This window comes from Peromyscus californicus, unplaced genomic scaffold (assembly GCF_007827085.1).
Source record: "Peromyscus californicus insignis strain IS unplaced genomic scaffold, ASM782708v3 Scaffold_1__1_contigs__length_55948999, whole genome shotgun sequence".
NCBI classification, from domain to species: Eukaryota; Metazoa; Chordata; class Mammalia; order Rodentia; family Cricetidae; genus Peromyscus; species Peromyscus californicus.
This window is the reverse complement of record NW_026294492.1, coordinates 38,747,024-38,767,693: the sequence shown is the minus strand read 5'-3', so window position 1 is coordinate 38,767,693 and position 20,670 is coordinate 38,747,024. Positions and strand designations below refer to the sequence as shown.

General features: G+C 43.9%; 1 protein-coding gene across 3 annotated transcripts in view; it reads right to left on the bottom strand.

Annotated features, from left to right (window-relative positions):
* Positions 1-15,446: 15,446 nt before the first annotated feature.
* The window catches only part of Foxn2 (forkhead box N2), a 51,973-nt gene continuing 46,749 nt past the window's right edge, over positions 15,447-20,670 (bottom strand). For all 3 annotated transcript variants that reach the window (XM_052746522.1, XM_052746523.1, XM_052746524.1), the window contains exon 6: positions 15,447-19,602. In XM_052746522.1, the coding sequence (XP_052602482.1) occupies positions 19,079-19,602 (524 nt within the window). In that variant the 3' untranslated portion in view covers positions 15,447-19,078. The remainder of the gene's footprint in view (positions 19,603-20,670) is intronic.

The window sequence follows — 20,670 nt, the reverse complement described above, 5'->3', positions numbered from 1 at the left end:
CGTGCACACACACACACACACACACACACACACACACACACACACACACACACACAGTACACAATTGTACACAGAGGGAGGCAAAATATTCACATGCATAAAACAAAATCATAACTTTTTTAAAGAGAGTGGTGAGCAGTCTTCTAGATGGCTTAGCCCCAGGATATGTGAACTTGCGGTTTTTTTTGTTTTTTGTTTTTTTTTTTTTTTGGCTTCTCATCACAATGATCTGTTGTGACCAGATCCTGATTCTGAACAAATCTGGGGATGGCAAATCCAGCTGAAGATCCGTGGCCCAGCCCCTACCCCTACCCTCCCAGCCCCATGAAAAGAAACATGACTGTCTCAAGTAAAAAGAATCAAGATGGCAATGGTCTAGCACCTCACAGGGACACTAGTCATTCAAAGGAGTGAATATGGATTTGTGTCAACTCCTAGGGGAGGGACATGACCATGACACCCAGTGCCCAGATTCTGGACCATTGCCCTAACATGTGCCCTGGGGTGAGGAGGGACATGCCCATGACACCCAGTGCCCAGATTCTGGACCATTGCCCTAACATGTGCCCTGGGGTGAGGAGGGACATGCCCATGACACCCAGTGCCCAGAGTCTGGACCATTGCCCTAACATGTGCCCTGGGGTGAGGAGGGACATGCCCATGACACCCAGTGCAGCACCTTATGTAGCAGACACTCAACACACAGTTGCATTCTGCCCTGGGACTCTTCCCGAGGACACTGGGAAGAGCCTGTTCCCTTGAGCAGGGTTTCCTAAGCTGAGGAGTTAGTTCCTCAGCGGCTTCTGTTGCCCGGTGATCTGGGTTCCATTTCATCCAGTCACCTTTGCCCTAGAAAAAGTTCCCGAAATATGAAATGCATGTTTATTTTTAACCTCACAGAAGTCCTGCTTTGGACTGAAACTACAGCAAATTCTTAGAGCTTAGAAATATTTGGAACTATGAAAAGATAATAAACATCATTTCTATGTTTAGAAAATTATTGGCTTTTTTTTTCTTTAGTCTTAAAATCCCTCCAGAGCACAATTGGACAATAATTTTCAAAGGTGTTTGTTTCCTTGGTTGTTTTGAGACAGAGTTTTGCTGTGTCGCCCAGCTTGGAACCTGCTGCTCTCCTCCTTTCTCGACCTCCTGAGCTAGGGTGACTCATGTGAGCCACCAAAGTTTTAATAAAACATCCAGAACCTTCAAAACAGCCATTTCTCTTCTATGACTTTATACTAAGAAAATAAAGACATACAGTATACAAAAAATGTACAAAAATAAAAAATAAAATAAACCAGGCATGGTGGTGGTAGTGCACGCCTTTAATCCCAGCACTTGGGAGACGGAGGCAGGGGGATCTCTGGATTCAAGGGTAGCCTGGTCTACAGAGCGAGTCCCAGGACAGTTAGGACTACACAGAGAAAGTCTGAAAAACCAAAAAACAAATAAACAAGAACTGTAAAAATAAGAATGTGTGTTAGAACTGGTTTGTGATTGGAGGAGGATTGGAAGCCACCTAGACGTGATGTTCCCGGTGTGCGCTAATCAATGAGTGTCTGGTACATTCCATAGCAGGATCCATCGCCTCTGCTGTCGATCAGCTGCCTGTGGGCAGTAAACAAAAGGCTATATCAGCAAATAAAACCATGAGACCTCACATTCCATGCCTCATCGACATGAGAACAAACATGCTTCATTGACATGGGACACACCTGCAATCACCACACTGAGGAGGCAGAGGCAGGAGGAATTTCAGGCTAGCCAGGGCTACCTATGAGACCTTGACTCAACAACAACAACAAAACAGAACAATAAAAAAATTTTTAAAAAATACAAAAGGAAAAATAGGTTAAAGACAATGCACTAAAAGAAACAAAGCAAGCCAGATCACAAGCCAGTAGCAGAAACAATGGCAACAGCCGACATTCAAAGCATTCGGTTATATGGGTGACATCATGCCGGGAGCTTTACCTAGATAAGAAAAGGACCCCTGTGTTTAAAGTGTCTTACTTCCACAGTGGAATGAGTTTAACTTCTTCCAGCTGAGAGGAATGCTCCGCCAGCCTGATGTCAGTATGCGACCTTGAAGATGTGGGGCTTCTCCCTCCTCAGCTCCACCTCTTTCTTGCATCAGTCTCTGAGTTCTCAAGGTTGGGTGCTTGAGAATGGGGGACAGAGAAGGACAATCCGTCCTGCAGGCACAGTCCTGAGACACCACTGGCTCCCGTAGTGGCCCTGCGGGACTCTGGCCGGTGTTTTATGAGTTGCTCTTGTGAAGGCAATACAGACCCCATCTTAGGGTAGGGCCACCATCTCAGACCACCTGCTGGACTCAGTTCCAGGAAGGACCTCAGGAATGTGCCATGGCAACTTGAACAATACAGGGAAGTAAAGTTTAACAAGATCCAGATACTCCTGCAGACATTCTGTCTGTGGTTTATGGCCCTTGAAGACATCTAGATAATCCTGCTGAGCAGCCCAGATACTCCTGCTCAGCAAGTCGTGATTCCCCTCCAAAAAGTCTAATCCAATGGTTTCAAAAGGTGGTTTCTCGCCCAAAGTCTAGACCAATAGTTTCAAAAACAATCACCTTGCCCCATATCCCTTCTACCCAATCCCAAGCATGTAATTCCCGGCTTGTGTTTTTTTCCCTATAAAAACTCTCTACACCTGGGCTCGTGGCTGCTGCCACATTTCCTTCCATCTGCCACTCGGTGGCCCAGGTTGAACCTGACAATAAAAGGACCCTTATGTGCTTGCATTGGAAACCGGCTCCTTGGTGGTCTCTGGGGGTTTCTCAGAGTACAACACTCTTAGATCCCTGGTTGTGGATGTGCAGTAGTGACTTCCCTTGTTGCTTATCACTGTAACCAGAGCCCCGACAGAGGAATTTAAGGAACAGTTTGTTTGGACTCACAATTTGAGGGTAGGGTCCACCATCCCTGGAAAGGCATGGACGGATGGACGAACGAATGCTAGGCAGCTGGTCATGTGGCATCTAGCCCACTTTCTCCATTTTCTGCAGTCTGGAACCCTGGCCCATGAAATGGCGTCACCCACATTCAGGCTGGATCTACCCCCCATCGGTTAAGGCTTTCTGACCTGCACTAACACCAGAGGTTTGCTTCCCTGGTCATTCTAAATCCCACCAAGACTGACTGTCACACATGCCTTCTGTCTGGCAGGAAGCTCCCAGTTAGCCCTGAGCCCAGGCTTTCCAGCATTCCCCTCCCCTTGCCCTCTCCTCCCTCCCCTCCTCTCTTCTCCCTCCCCCTCTCTTCCCTTCCCTGTCGTTTTGAGGCCCTCTACCCTCCCACTCAGAAGTCCTCTTGTGTAGTCCTACAAAACAGCCCAAGCTGGCTGCCTCCCTGAGTCCTCCTGGCCCTAGGAAAACACACGTCTTTGTCTGCCGCCGCCTCCTCCTCGGCCTCCTCCTCCTCCCCTTCCTCCTCCTCCTCCTCCTCCTCTTTCTCCTTTCTCTTCTTGCTGTGGTGTAACATAGTCCTATCCAGTCTTCACCTGCAGGCTTCTTTTGGTAAAATGCAGAGTCCACTCCCTAAACTCCAGGTCTCTGGATGCCATTGTGAGAGCCAAAGTTACATTTTAAGTTTTCATTACTACGCCTTAGAGATCCATGAAACAAAAATGCCTCTGGTCTGCAAGGCCCTTGCCCAAGGATGGATAGTTCCTGAAATGCTGGAGGCTATGGTTTATGGGAGATAAGAAGCCACATGTTTTTCATTCCCTTGAACAAGTTTGACCCATCTGCACCAGCCATGCTTGATCACATGTGGGCAGGAGGTTCACAGGCTGGAGGTAAGCCAGGGTTTTTGCTTGCCCCTGATTGGACCTGATGGGAAATGCAATGTATTATGGGGGTCCCTTCTTAAGTCAATACAAACTGTGATTCTGAACCATTTCCCCGGATCCTGGGTGTGGACCAGGCCAGATCTCATCTGCCTGGCCAGTATCTAATTAAAGCTTGTTTGCAAATTTGGCTTTAATCTGGGGTGGCGGTTTTATTCTCGATCAGTGGGATTAACACCTAGGGGCATTTTGGGAATCCCGTGACCGCCCTAACTGGGATAAGGGTGTTCCTTGCCCACCTGCTTCCTCTGCGGGAGGATGAGACCCAGGCCACCAACCAGATTCTCTACGTGCGCTCTAGATCTTCAGCCCTCACTGTAACCTGGACAGGTGAAGGTTTAATACCTGCAAAACCTGTTTCCAAATCTCAGTCTTCTCTGTATAGTTGGCAAGGGAGCCATAACCCTTCAGCTACAGTCAGAAGTCTAGAAAGGCCTGAGCCAGACTTAAACCAAGTATGCTGTGTTTTTTTTTTCTGGAGGCTCAAGGGGGAGAACCCAGTTCCTGGCCCTCTTACCTTCTAGAGGCTGCCATATTCCTTGGCTCATGCCCCTTGTATCTTTAAGTCAGCACTGTTGGATTGAATCTTTAATATTGTTACTCCAATATTCTCTTTCCTGCCTCCCTTGCTCACACTTAAGAACACGGTGATTACATTCTGCTTAACCCCAGTGTTATGAATTATTATGCGCCCCTGCCCCACGTGAGTATCCCCCTCACAGGGAACCATGATGCTGGCATGCTGCGGTGGGCTGGGCAGATAGATGCACACCATTCGGGCATTGGGGGCAGTGGCAGTGGCCAGTAATTCACAACCCAGACGCTGCAGCCATGTGGAGAGTTTATTATAATAGAGATGAAGAAAGATAAGAAAGAGAGAGAGAGAGAAGGAGAGAGAGAGAGACAGAGGTCGAGGGTGTGCACCTTGGGGTGGATCAGAATATTGACACCCAGATCATCTACAATCTCTCTAAGGTAGGCTGACTAGAAAACTTAATTCCATGTGGTACCTTCGCTTCATTTGCCATCAATGGTAATATATTCACAAGTTCCAGGAACAAGAAAGAATACAGCCACCTGGAGGGTCATTACTTTGCTTGGCACAGCTGTTCCTTGACATACTCAACACATCTCTGAATCACCAGCTCAGCCCTTTCAACTGTCTCTAAGAAAAACCAACTGAGGAATTCCTCAACAGAAAGCATGTGGATTTGAGTTAGTATCTCCATCAGTTCAATGCATATACTGCCTATCGGTATCTCCTGACTGATAATCTGAGCAAGTAAACGGATCTTTCCAATTATTTTTATTTATTTATTTATTTTTGGTTTTTCGAGACAGAGTTTCTCGGTGGAGTTTTGGTGTCTTTCCTGAAGGTCGCTATGTAGCCCAGGCTGGCCTCAAACTCACAGAGATCCGCTTGGCTCTGCCTCCCGAGTGCTGGGATTAAAGGCGTGCGCCACCACCGCCCAGCCGATCTTTCCAATTTTTTAACACAACTTTTAGTTTTAGAAAATTCCAAATAAAGTAACATAATCAATGTTCTTTTACTGACTGACATAATATTGTCTTTAAAATATCTGTAAATAAGCCAAGTTTGTAACCTATTATCTTTGTTGAGGATATTAATAACTCCCTGGATTTCCCAAGGTTTTGTTATAAGAAATTGGATCTATTTTAATTAGATTAAACAAAAGTCACTGGGGAAGAAAGAAATCCATAGAGAATTCTGAGGGCCGTGACTTAGAAATGCAACATCAAATGAACTCTTCCTCTTCCTTCCTGTGTTCCTAAGAAAGAGCCGAGAAAGAGGAGAGAGAAGGCCAGTACCCTGGCTTGATGATAGGAGTAGGGATAAATAGCAGGAAGGAAACCGGGCAGCGTTAGTCACCTATCTAGGTGTCCATTTAGTTCTATGGCTACCCATCCATTTGCCTGCCTGTCTGCCTACCTATCTACTTACCTACCTACCTACCTATCTGCCTGCCTACCTACTTATCAACCTACTTATCTATCTACCTACCTACCTCTGCCTGCCTGCCTACCTACCTGCCTACCTACCTACCAACCTACTTACCTACCTACCTACCTGCCTGCCTACCTGCCTACATGTCTCTTTTTGACGTTTCCGGTTCCCAGATTCTAAATGGCTCTGCTGAGCTAATCACAGAGCCTGTGTATTTCTGACCTGGTTATAAATTTCAGTTTTCAAAACATTAGGACAGATTTAATGACCCTAGATGAGGTCGGGAGCAAGGTTAAAGGAACTGGTCTCAACTCCACAGGATTGTCCTCTAAATCAGCCTCCACACCGGGTGATTACAGAGAAACTTGCCTACTCCTCTTCATGAACTGGGGACTTATTTGGGTCTTAGCTTCCTAGCTGCAAAATGGGTGGTGTACTAGACAACCTGTAAGTTTTCTGACAAGGTTTTCGGTGTTGAATTTTGAGACGGGACCTCACACTCCAGCCCAGGCTGGCTTCCGACACATGACGATGCTCCTGACTCCTCTTTCCTTAGCACTGGAATTGTGGGCATGAACCACACTCCTAGCTAGGCTGCTGACGATTTGAAGATGTTACCTACCTGTCTCTCATTAGATCTCCCTGGATGGAACATCATGAATGAGTTAGTCAGCTGACTGACTCATTCATGAGCACAGGTCTATGCGTTTCCTGTACAGCAGGCAGTGTTACAGAAAACAGGATCAGCCCTGCCCTCTAGGAGTTTGCTTCACAGTGTCACTCACTGGTCAGTTTATGATCGAGACAAAAACCAAAGAGGTGTTGTCTTAAGAAAATCACCATACTATGTAACTGCTAATGGGAAGAAAATAAAGTTAAACAGTGAGAGCTCTCCAATGAACAACAATAGAACCTAGTTTCAAGAGAACCTTGGCCCCTGGAAACTGGGTTTTTTTTTTTTTGTTTGTTTGTTTTTGGTTTTGGTTTTTGGTTTTCTGAGACAGGGTTTCTCTGTGTAGCTTTGGTGCCTGTCCTGGATCTCGCTCTGCAGACCAGGCTGGCCTTGAACTCACAGAGATCTGCCTGGCTCTGCCTCCTGAGTGCTGGGATTAAAGGCGTGCGCCACCACCGCCCGGTGGCCTCTGGAATTTCTAACCCTAACCAAAAGCATCTGGATAAGGCGATTCTGGAACCCAGTTTGGAAACGAGACCATTAGTCTACTCTGGGCCGTCTAGCCCTCTGCTAAATCCAACGGCAGAAGGGGGTGGAGGGGTAGTTTTGCAGAACTTTTGTTTAGTTGGAATAAAAGAAAGAAAGAAAGAAAGAAAGAAAGAAAGAAAGAAAGAAAGAAAGAAAGAAAGAAAGAAAGAATGGAAGGAAGGAAGGAAGGAAGGAAGGAAGGAAGGAAGGAAGAAAGAAAGCAAGCTAGCTTTCTTGTGATGTCATGACTCCCAAGCCCATGCGGCAATTTTGTGCACGTGATGAAAAAGTACCTGCTCTGGGCAGACAAACTCCTCAAGGTGCCCAGGAAGGCAGTGTGCACTGGACAGACATCCCTGTCCACACTACCCTAACCACAGTGTATCTTGGTGGGAGAGCGCAGGCCGATTTCAGTGACACTCCCTTTTGTGGCACGGCCTAGTGCGGCCCTGGTGCAGCCTACCTAAGCAGACCAACTGAAGAGCCACCATAAAACATCTGGAGGTCCTAGTGGGTCCTTTTGGGAAAAGAGAGAGAGAGAGAAGGAAGGAAGGAAGGAAGGAAGGAAGGAAGGAAGGAAGGAAGGAAGGAAGGAAGGAAGGAAGGAAGGAAAGAAAGAAGAAGGGTTTTGAGAAATTTCTACTTTCCCCAACCCTTTCAGACTGAGACGGCATTTTCCCACGTAGCACAGCTGGAGAAACAAACAGTATTTTCCTCTCCGGCTTTTGTCCCGAGATTCCCACCAGTTCAGCGTCAAGAAGCCAGCCCGTGCAAGGGTTAAACTCTTTAAAATTCTCATCCACTGAAGGCTGGCTCTTGTTGCCTAGTGACTGCTGCGTGGCTTCCTGCTGTCACTCACCTTGTCTCCGGAGCTAGCCTCCGCTCTCAGAAGGAAGGTTATGATTGGACAAAGGTGACATCATAGCAGAAGGAATTACATGGCTTTGTCAAGACAGCCACCAAGAAGATGACCCAAGAGTTGGTGGCATTTTTCTCTGTTTTAGTGTCCTTCACACCGGGCTAACAAATTCAGCGGGCATTCTCCTCCATTTCTTGGAGCGCCAGGCCTGCAGGTGTCGCTGATGGATTTTTGCCCATATAAATATTCCTTGACACCGTGTGGGTTCTCTTCACACCATTTAATCAATGCCAGTAGCCCAGCCAAAACCTTCCCTGACAAGGACTTGGCCAGCACTCGGGGGAAGCTGCAGATCACAGGCAGCACATGACTGCCTGCAGCTCCTTGTCACACCCGGGGCGGCTGCGCTGAATCCCTTGCAAGGCAACTCTCCATCGGAAGCATCCGTCTCAAGGATGGCTTCAGAATACGAGGCAGGGCACGCCAGAAGGCATCAAAGGAGGGAAAAAGCTAAAAGCCTAGCTACTTTCAAAATCAAGCACTTGGAGAAATCTCACACGGTTTAGATAACAAACACAGCTCTTTGATTACTTTTGCAATTGACATCGCGCATGTTGGCCCTGCTTTGAGAACTGAGCCTCACGGTGCTTGTTTTATTCGGCGACTTACACCGCGTACACTCTTGACTATTTCAGCCATTGAAGACACCCTCTGTGCGATTGCTGGGTTGCTTGCAGCCTCATTGTGCTTGGCTGCTGAATTAAATCCTCGGTTAAATGCTCTCTTTTCTTGGTAAATATTTAGTATACAGCATCGTCACTGCTGGTATAATTGGATAATCGCTTCCAATTAATGCCCTATTTCAAAAGCTACAACTCCAGAGGAAGCTTAGTTGAGCTGCAACAAAGGCTGACCCCCATGGGAAACTGAAGAGAGCGAATTCTTTTCTGTGATCCTGCTGGAAAGCAAGGGGGGGGGGGGGGAGCGGGGAGGAGAGGAGGGAGGAGGGGGAGAGAGAGAGAGAGAATATGAATATATTCTATACAGTCCTGATTCTGACATCCACTGATAACGATAAGTATGTGGCAGCTGAAACCTGGGAGGACAGGCTGCCTCTCACCAAAGCTGGCCGCACATCGTTATTTCTTCCTTGAATAACTAGCTTGTTCTTAAAGCTGGTCATGCATTTCTTGGGGGCATTCATCTAAAAAGAGGAGTATTTACATAGTACCAAGCCACAGGGATACACCTATACTTTGTATTATCAAGCACTTTCAGAAAAAAAATTCATATAATTTCCTTTGAAGAATTCAGATTGGGAGCTGGAGAGACGCCTCAGTGGTTAAGAGCACTTCCTGCTCCATCAGAGAACCCTGGTTCAGTTCCTAGCACTCACCTAGTTCCCAGCTCACAAAACACCTGTTACCCATGCCAAGGGATGCAGCGCCCTCTTCTGACCTGCAGTGAGCACTCACCCACACTTTTGCAAATATAAGCATATACACACACAAATAAATAATAAAATATTTTTTAAAAGGGCGGGGTGCTGGAGAGATGGCACAGAAGTTAAGAACACTTGCTGTCTTTCAGAGGACCCGGGTTCAGTTCCCAGCACACAAAAGGTGGCTCACAACCACCCTTAACTCCAATCTCAGGGGGTCTGGCACTCTCTTCTGATCTCCATGGGCACCAGGCCCACATGTGGTGTGCATTCACACATGCAGACGAAAAACTCATACACATAGTATAAACATAAAAAAAGAGAGAAGGGCTGGAGAGATGGCTCAGCAGTTACGAGTATGTGTACTGCTCTTTCACAGGATGCAAGTCCTGTTCCTCATAATCACCTGTAACTTCAGTCCCAGGGGGCCTGACGCCCTCTTCTGGCCTCCTGGGGTACTGCATGCATGTAGTGCACAGACATACATGCAGGCAAAACACCCAAACACCTAAAATAAAAAACAATAAATCGTAGAAAATTGAAAATAAGTAGACAAAGCAGAATCCCATGAGCTTTCTTCCTTCTGTGTATGTGTGTTCCTTCCCCCCTCCCGCACCCCTCAAGCCCTGGCCCTAGACAATTGTCCATCTGGTTTCTGTTACGTTACAGAGGACTAGATTTGTCTCTTTAAAAACCTTGCATGGGGGTTTCAGTGAGAATGATCCCATATACTTGAATACTTGGTTCCCAGCTGGTGGAGCTGTTGGTGAAGGCAGGAGATACAGCCTGTTGAAGGAGGTGTGTCACTGGGGTGGGGGAGGTTTAAACCCCTAGCCATTCCCAGTGTGCTCTTGCTCTGCCTCCTACTTTTAGATCAAGATGTGAGCTCTCAGCTGACCAGCCACCGTGCCTTTGCACCACCATCCTGGACTCTAGCCCTCTGAAACTCTAAGTCCCAAGTAAACGCTTTCTTCTATAAGTTGCCTATGTCATGGTTGTCTTATCAAAGCAACAGAAAAGTAACCAAGACGTCATGCAAATGGGAACACATGTGGTGCTTTGTTTTGTTTCTTAAAGAATGGTTTCACGCCCACTCTTACAATTACCAGGGGTTTAGCTTTTCTTTTCCTCTCTCTACCCTGCACTGCTTCCCTTTCCTTCCTGTCCTTTCCGCTCCTCATTCCTAATGGGACTTGAACCAGGGGCCCATGCTGAGCAATTACTCCATCCCTGAGCTCTACCCCAGTCTTTGTATTTACGTATTTATTTTTTTATTTTTGAGATGGTCTCACTAAGTTTTCCAGGCTGCTTTGAACTGTAGCCTGGGTGGGACTTGAACTTGCCATCCTCCTGCACTGGCCTCCCAAGCTGGTCTTAGAGGTCCTTTTCACAGCCTGGCTGGTTATTTTTCATGATTAGATTATGGGTTTGGGAAAAAGAGAACAGATATGAGTCCATTTTCACATCATATTGAAATTTAGATGGTCTTTTAATAAAAAAACAACCCCGGAGCCAGATATTGGGGTATATTCTGAAAGATCAGAGAGACAGAACAGGCCACAGCCAACCTCACCTCGCCAGCTCCTCCGCTGATCTTGTTTCCTCAGACTGAAAGCCTCTGAGTCCTCACCTGAATGGATCTCAGCTGAACTGCTGCTAATAGTTTCTAGTTCCTGGTCCTCATGCCCTATATACCTTTTTGCTTCCTGCCATCACTTCCTGGGATAAGAGGCATGTGTCCTTCCCAAGCAAAGACATGAGATCTCAAGTGCTGCGATTAAAGGTGTGTGCCACCACACCTAGCTCTGTTTCCAGTGTGGCCTTGAACTCACAGAGATCTAAATGGATCTCTGCCTCCTGAGTGATAGGATTAAAGGTGTGTGCCTCCATTGTCTGGCCTCTATGTCTAATCTAGTTGCTGGCTCTGTCCTCTGATCTCCAGATAAGTTTTATTTGTTAGAGCACAAATAAAATATCACATTTCCCCATTTTTGTCTAAAATAAAAAAGTTATAACTAATATAAGAAAAACTATATATAATAAGTATATATATATAATATATATCTATTTAGTCAATAATTACATTAACAATGTTCAGTCCATTAACATTTGACAAATTCAGACAAAAAATTCATTATTTATCCTATTTTGGTGAATCCAATTCAAAACTTGTATACAATATACAAAAATCCAATCCAGTGAAAATATTTAAAACTAGTAGTTGCTTTCTAAAAGTAGATTCAATAATCTACCTTTCTATCTTATCATATCCATATTCTCTCTTTTTTCTTTTCAGAGTAGATTTAATAATCTACCTCTTATCTATATCCTCTTTTTTCTTTTTCTTTTTTCTTCTTTGTTTTTCAAATAAAAACCCTGAATCTGATCTCCTTGTTTAGCTGTTTTCCCTGATCATTATCAGTTAACAACTTGTAACCAACTATCCTAAACAATGACAATTATCCATGACCCACTGAATGACCAAAAACCACCTATCCCACCTCTTGGGAATGTGGGGGCCATTTTCTTAAAATTACTTTCTGCTGTCCGGGGGCAAAGGCATCTTTATGGAATCCTGAACAGAAAATTTTTAGGTTAATTGTCAAGTCCTGGGAGAGTTAGCTGTATCATTTATTGTCCAGTCTCTGCATAATGTGAAAGTGCAGGGCTTATCTCAAGTCCTTGATCGAGTAGTCTGTGAGGCTGGATCATCTCGAAATTGTCCTGAGCAGTTTGTAGTCCAAAGCCGACCTTTGGGTGGTGTTTCATGTCAGCTTATTGGTATTATCGTCATCCTGATGGAATCATCCTTGTGGACAGCTCAGTTAGCCATCGTGAAATTGCCTTGAGCAGTTTGTAGTCCAAAGCCCATCTTTGGGTGCTGTTAATCAGCTTAATGGCTTTACCATAGTCCATATGGAATCATCATTGTAGGATCCCATCATCTTTTTGGAGATTTCAAAGTCACTGTTAGGAGGGTCACGGTTCCCTGCAGATTTTTTTTTTTTTGTGCCCTCTCTGTGGTTTGGGGCAATACCAGTTGTATCTGTGGCAGAATCGTGTCTCACAGCCGGTCCCAAGTTTGCAATACAGCAGGTTCCATTCTTCATCAAAATATTCTTTGATTTCAAATCTCTGTGAGCTGTCGCTGGCTTTCCTTGGGTATCAACAATCTCCACGTGAAGATGGGCAAGACTGCTTGCTGTGGACAGAGCGAGTTTGATCATCCCTTCCACCCTAACAGTGTAACAGTAACCAAAAAGGGATCCACGCTCATGATAATCGGACACCAGCCACAGCTGAGTCCATATGCCATTGTCTTTGTCGTCTGCTGCTATAAATCCTAGGCTGTTTTCATGGCGTAACATCGTAGTCCGACAAATCTCTGCCTCTCGGAACCACGAACGTTCTTCCCTAGAAGAGAATGTCTTCACAGCCACTTCTTCTCCCTGCCACTTGCCTCACTAAACTTCTCCAAACCAACCTTACCTTTGCCAATGCTTTCTTGTAACACGATGGTCCTGGCAATTGTTCTCTGAACAAGCAGCGGTAAACCCATCATCCCCTGTGGCAGCATCGCCGCAGTCACCAACGCGATGAGGAGCAGCTGGTAATTCAGAGCAGCAGCTGCCAACGCCATGGTCCCGCCACTACTGTTTGTGGCCTGGCCTGGCCCCAGCCGCAGCTTCTCCTCAGCAAGCCTCCCAGGCTGGCCTTGAATTTGAGATCCTCCCGTCTCTGCCTCCTTCAGCAAATCCTACAGGCGTGCACCACCACAACTGGCCTCGTGCAGCTCGGGCGGGCCTGAGCTGGGGACTGCAATGCCAGCCAGAGGCAAGTGGCTTTTTCATGAATTTGTGCCACAAACGTTGAGCGCCAAATGTAACACGAATTGCTAACCGGTCTTATTGATAAAAAAAAAAACCCAGAGCCAGATCTTGGGGTGAAAACTGAGAGATTGGAGGAACAGGACAAGCCACAGCCAACCTCACCTCACCAACTCCTCAGCCTCCAGAGAGAGCTACTTCCTGTATACTCACACCTATATGCCTTTCTGTGCCCTGTCATCTTGCTTCCTCTCTCTGCCCAGCTACATCACTTCTTTCCACCCAGCTCTATCATGTCCTGTCTGTCTGGACAGACCTCCAGGCCTCTATGGTTAACTAGTGCTGGGATTAATGGCATGTGTCACCATGCCTGGGCCTGTTTCCAGTGTGGCCTTGAACTCAGAGAGATCCAGATGAAGTTCTGCCTCTTGAATGCTAGGATTAAAGGTGTGTGCTACCACTGCCTGACCTCTATATTTAATATATTGGCTGGCTTTTTCCTCTGATCCCCAGATAAGCTTTATTGGGGTGCAGAAATAAAATATCAACATCCTATCAACTGTCAGTGCTGTGAATGCGGTTGTGGCTGTTGAGGTGGGTCTAGACGGCCTGTCTGAAGCAGAGTTCTATACTGTGAATGTCCCTGCTCCCCCAGGTCCCCACCACTTACCCAGTAAAGGCTTGGGGAAAATGTGATTTGAGTATAGCCCACTTAGGAAACTTGAAGCTCTGCTTCCGTTCCCCTGGGGTGGAGTTGTCATAGTTCATTTGGAAGTCTTGGAATAGATTTGTCCCTTCTCCTCACTGATGAGTTTACTGGCTGTGGCTATCAGATGGACTCACTGGACACTTACACGCCTCTCCTTCAACCACTGATCTTACCACCATCTCCATAGTTTTGCTTTTCCCAGAATGTCAGACTGTTGGAATCACAGCATTCACCTTTCCAGATTGGTTTTGTTTTGTTTTTCAAGACAGGGTCTCTCTGTGTAGCCCTGGCTGTCCTGGAACTCACTCTGTAGACTAGGCTGGCCTTGGAGTCACAGAGATCCACCTGACTCTGTCTCCTGAGTGCTGGGATGAAAGGTGTGTGCCACCACTGTATGGCCCACATTGGTTTCTTTTACTTAGTAAGATGCATTTATTTTTCCTCCATGTCTTTTCAAGGCTTACTATTGCATAAAAACAAAACTGAATTATGGTAAAAATGTATGTAAAATTTATGTAAAATGTACAAATTACAAATTTGTAATTTGGCCACTTTAAATAGTATTATTCAGTAGTGTTAGGAACATTCAGTGTTGTGTAACCAATCTCCAAAACTATTCTCACTTTGCAAAACTCAAGCTCTATGTATATTAAACAATTCCACCCCCTACCCTCTCCGAGCTCCTACTTTGTCTCTATCAGTTTTATTACTATAGGTACATTAAGGTGGAATTATTCAGTATTTTATGTTGTAGCTCGTATATTCAATTTAGCATGACTTCCATAAGTTTTCCTCCAGTTGTAATGAGTCACATTTCCAGGACACAGCAAGGAGTAGCAGTGACGGGCACAATGTGGTCAGGTCAGGAAAAGCAGGGCAAGGGCTTCGTGACAGCCCAAATGTCTTCAAGGTGCTAACAGACGCTGATTTTGTAGGAGAGACAAAGGAGGGTGGAGGCAGCATCCCAGTGGAACAGTGGTCCAACTCATCACCTCGGGTCTGGTTCTGCAAAGGGTTCTGGAAAGCTGGTATCACTGTCATCACTGAATGGAGCCATTTCCATGAGACAGTCTTGCTCTGAGGGCAGCAGGTGGGGTGATTGTTCCCATCGGGGGTGATCTGTCCTATTAGGCTTGGTGAGTGCCTGGCCATGAAGACATCTGTCAAACTGAACTAAGAGTAACTGGGGAGGGGGCAGTAAGTAAAGAACCAGAGAAGGGCAAAATGGAATTGGTCAGGCTAGTGATGGACATCCTTCATCTCCATCATGGCTGTACAAATATCTTAAGAAATGCCTTTCAATTCTTTTTGATTATTTACTTAGAAGTACAAAACTGATTTTATTAAATTTTAAATTTCTTGAGAAATGGCCATATTGCTTTTCAAAGTGGCTACATCCATTCTGAATTAATTACATAAGACCTCCAGTTTCCCTACACCCTCACACGAGCATCAGTAATTTCACAGACACACACAGAAAAAGTTCCTTTAAAAATTAAAATATTTTAAAAACGCTTGAATGCAAAGTTTCACTTACACCACCCTTCAAATAAAAGAACAGCGAAAGCACAAAAAATGTTACAAAACGACATTTACTCTGCAACTTTATCATAATGAATTGCATCTCTTTGGTAAAAATAAACTTTATAAACATTTTAATAGTCAGAGATTAGATACAAAAACTAAACATTTGTAAGTTGTCTTACTATGAGCAAAGAGTGGCAAGTGAGAAGTGGTTCGCTTATGGCTGGTCATCTACTGGCAGTTAAACTCACAAGTTTTTATGCTATACCAGAAAAGATGAAACAATTTAATAACACATTTCTTTAATCAAAAAGTATTCTTATACTTTTGTTTAAAAATAAATAAGTTACAATGAATTGGCAATTATACATTTTATACACTATATGATGGCAACATAATACTTTAAAATGTAGTACTTTAATAAAAAGGTACAATTTTGAAAACAAGTTTGACAATGGCACTGGCAGTTAGATGCAAAGAATGTTCTTGAAAAATGGCAGGTATAACATTAAAATACTCTATTTTGCCTTTCAATAAATATTTGACTACATCATTAACACACTGGAGTAAACTTTAAGAAGAAAAAAAAAAAAAACCCAAACCCTATGACACATATGTAAACCGGAAAGCCTCAGAAGTCGCTTTAGAAAATGCTAGTTTTCCCAGGGTGTTAAGTAGGCTTGTATTTTGGATAACAGTCTTGTGGCTTTGTGGAACACTCCCACCTGCAGCCCGAGCTGATACGAAAGGCCTCCCAGTCTACAAAGACACAGACATTCCCTTAACACTCGCTCTAGCTTTGAACTGCGCTAATGTGCATTTAACTGACCATCTAGTATGAACCCTTCACAAATGCCTCAGAAAACAGTAAAAAAAAAAAAAAAAAAAAAAAACCACACATATGCTGAACTTCACAATACACAAAGGAATCTACGTTAGGAGAGGTCATGCTGGTCTGAGAACAGGCAAAGGTCCCAGGCAGGAAGGGGATGACACACCCCTTGCTTTTCTACCCATCTAGGCAATGTTTTCATTCTCAATGAAAAAGCAAAAGATCAACTAATTTAAGGATATTGCACAAACAAATTTCAAAGATTATTCAAGAAACACTGATTCTCTTGGCAATGTAGAAAATAAAGGTAACAGTGCCAAGACACAGCTTTTCCTAGGGATCCTTTAAAACTGGAACTGGTGGCAACCAAATTCTTATTTTGATTGAAGACAAAGTATACCTTAGCTAAAACAAGTTTAATATGTTGAAACATGTTGTTGTCCCTGGATTCTAGGTCGTGTTTATTACACAAAGTGTGTTCATTATTGGGAATTTCCAGTCCGCGAGGTTCAGAATGACTTCCTTAACTGGAAGCTTCCAGCTCCGTCTCTATCTGAGCACTCCAAGCAGGAGTGTGATCCCCGAGAACATCACAAGGGGCCAGAATGAAGAAGGCTCTCCCCTTGAGATGGATGCCTGGACACAACAGCACGTGGAAAGGGAGACACTGAATTCCACACCAGAACTAAGTGCAAACTGTTAGGGAACTCTGCTGTTGGTGCACAGGCAGGTGTTACCCTTGCTAATGGCTATAGCTTTAAGTAAGAGTCCACTGAAGAGGGAAAGGAAATCAAGGAACTCAAGTTACTGCCTGACAGGCATTCTGAAGAGGTCTCTTAGAGCTTAGAGTAACTCTTTCCTCCTACTTCAGATCATTTCCTCTACTTACACAACAGCTAACAGACAGCAACTTAGAGAAGCATTTGTGGTAGCCAATTTCAGAACAGAATGCAATGAACTGGATCCTGGACGCTGCAAGGCCAATCCAGAGGGCCGTGGTGATTAGCTTCAAAATATTGTGCTATTCAACCAACCTTTCTAACCTCTCTATGATTTACACCATGGTAAAACCACTTTTATTTGGTGTTTTATTCACTGCAGTAAAAGACTAACTTCACTTAGCTCCTTTTTGGAGGAGAGAACATTTATGAGTTAGAAAAACTTCAAATTCTTCATCCTGCATTATGAATGAAAGAGAAAAAGTCTGTATTTTAGTAGCACCTATTCCATTAATGCGGCTATCCAGATTTAATCACAGCTAACATGGACACAGGAGTGTACCAATGCTGTTATATCTTGAAGTGTGGTCAATTAAGAAACATGCCTTCTCCTTTGACAGTGTTGCCAAAATAAAATTTGTAAGTAAAAATTAAAACATTTGTCTCTTAAAAAAAATCTAAGAAAATGCTTTATAGTCATAAAAACACTTGAAAGCAAGAAGCTAACCTGAGCCTGTGTCTGTGTGCACACAGCAAGTGTATATATGCATATAAATGAGAAAACTGCAAAGAAGTCACTGTCTGGGATACAGGATGTATCATGAAATAAGACTCAACTTTCCCAAAGTTTCTCCCACCACTGTAAAAAAATATATTTGTGAGTTACAGTATTAGTATCCCTGCTCTGAATACTATAGTCAAACTGTACGTGATATGAAAACTGTCTCATAGAAGCAGTTTTGTTCAAATACTTAAAATACCTTAGCCAATGCACTTTTGGAATAGTAATATAAAATCTTTTAGCATAGATTAATGGCACATATAGGTATTACATTGCCTCTCAAAAAGTTCTGTGTAAGACCTAATTTTTATACATATTTTGAAATCCCTGAAGATATTTATCTCTACAGTTTCCTATCAAGTGTTTTAAATCTAATTCATTATACATATAATTTTAATTTATACAAAGCTTGGAAAGTTTTGCCCTCAATGACCTAGCTTCACAGTATTTCATTACACTATGTTTAGAAAGCAAACACAAGATTCTCTCTCTGTGAAAGTGTGTAAAGATGGATGTTATCCCACGACACACTCTGGCTGTATCCTCTTGCTGGACGATTTTTACTTAACAAAGACAGCTAGCAGCTAAAACTTAAACACACTTGCAAAGTACTCCGGAAATAGGTAAAGGCCCCAGGGATGCTATGCATTAACTGTGAGGTAAAAACATTTCAAAGATACTATTGCAATAGGAATTGGAGTCTTGAGATGAGCCACACCCCCAAATGGCCTTTCCTAAATCTTAGGACTGGATTCTCTACAAACCAGAGAAACTTCTAGGCATCTAGGGTCTTTCCCATTTATATTTGGCCATGCTCATGCTGCAAAAAGAGTAACCTAAAACAAACATAAGACAAAAGATACACATTTCATCTCTGGATTGTGTCAAGAGAGAAGCACATGAGAAAGATGCCAGCATATGCTTAGCTACATAAGTAACTACATTTAATTACAGAATGGGAAGAAAAATGAAATACTGAGTTACCAATTCTTATATTTTTGACCAATTAACAAAAGAGATTGATTTTTTTTTTCCCCTACAAGTTTAAGACAGAGGCTGAGAATTTTCTTATACAAAAATTTTCCAAATCTGGGAGACGCTTATTCACAGAAATTATGTTTTGGGGCCTTTATATCAGATTTACAATTAGGCATGATCCTAAGAGCAACTGTTTAATTTAACAAAACAAAAAAGAAAAGCAACCAAAAAATATTTAGAAAGAAACAAGTGGCACTCCTCCCCCCAACCCTCAAGCTAAAGAGGTCCGCTATGGCTCTGCTATCCCTTGAGAAGAGTTAAGTAGAAGAGTACTGCCACACTTTGAAGTAACTTCATACTAGTGAGTATTTCTACTTCTTCCGGTGTTTCTGACTTTGTGCCTTTGCAGTACTTAAGAGGGAACCAAGGCAGGTACGGATTCCAGCCAGGTGAAGCAGCGACCCTGCTGCCTCTTTGAGCTCCTCATCAATTTCTTGACATGACTGTTTTCGTATCTTCTTGCCTGGCCGTCCTTTCAGAGCACTGTCCTCATGAGCCTGTGGTGCATAGCCACTGTCCCCAAGAGGATCGTCCTCATCGTCAGCATCGGTGTCTTCCTCACTGTGGAAACCCTCGCTGCCATCACTTCCCACATGGCTACTCTTTGGGATGAACTCGAACACCTCCTCCACAGAGGACAGGGAAGACACGCTGGCCCTGGATGCGCAGCGCTGAGCGGCCATGCTGCTGGCACTGTAATTGTGGTCTGCCTTCGGGTCGATGCTGGCGGCTGCCGAGTGGCTCTCCTGCAGTCCCCCAGCGCTGGGGGCACTGAAGGCGCTGCTGTAAGCCCTCTTCTTCTGCAGCGAGCTTTTCAGAGGCAGAGGCTTCTCACCTGCGGAAACGGAACTTGTATCAGCAAGTCAGAGTATTTGACCGCAAAAACAGATCCCCCCCCAAAACTCCCACTTTTGAGTAATAAGAGCTCGTAGTTAGTAGTTTTGTAGGATTTTCCCCATATATTATTCTATCTACAGGCATTATTCTGAAACATTTAAAAACCATTTGGAAGATAGCCTGACTTTTATGGGACATAAAAGTTACTTTGTACTATTTGCAAAGAATGTCTCAAGATGACTGCACCACTGCTTGACAATTTCCTGGTGGGCATTTACATTGTTCCCAAGTTTGTACTTGTCCAGTAATGCTGCAGCAATGAAATTTGTTGGATACCCTTCACACATTCTCACACTCACACACACACTTTCTAGGAGAGATGGTAAGAAATATAAGGGCTGAATAAAAAGGGAAGTGTATTTTAAATTCAAGTATACTCAAATCACCCCTGGGGGCTGTAATAATTAACCAACAGTGTATGAAAAAACACACTAGTCATCATTTACATTTTTTGTTTCCTAAACTAAAGGCAGTATCTGAAACTTACTTTACATCTCCCCATATTTCTCCTTTTGAGAGTAACTTTCATATATTTTGCTGACTGTTCTGCTTTACTTTAAAATGTTACTTAAATATTTTTAGTAACTAACAATATACTTCTCTCACATTCTTTCCTCTCTCTTAACTCCTCTCCACCCACCTACCCACATGGCCTTATATTCTTTCTCTCAAAGAATAAAAACAAAACACAAAAAACTGAAAATCAAAACAGACTAACTAAACCAAACAAATCCAATAAGAAAAAAATTAAATTAAGTTGCACACTGCCAGTCTCTGTAAGTTCATGTCCACATCTGTACTGCTGTCCAGAAAACACACCTTTCCACTACCTCTGGCTCAATCTCTCTGCTTCCTCTTCCACACAGACCCGGACCTGAGTGGCAGGCAGACTAGTGTGGTGCTGGGTCCTGTATGCTCATTTCTTACTTGTTGGGTCTTTTACAGACATGATATTAATCTTTTATCTATTATACATAGTTAAAAAATTCTTCCAGTGGGCTGGAGA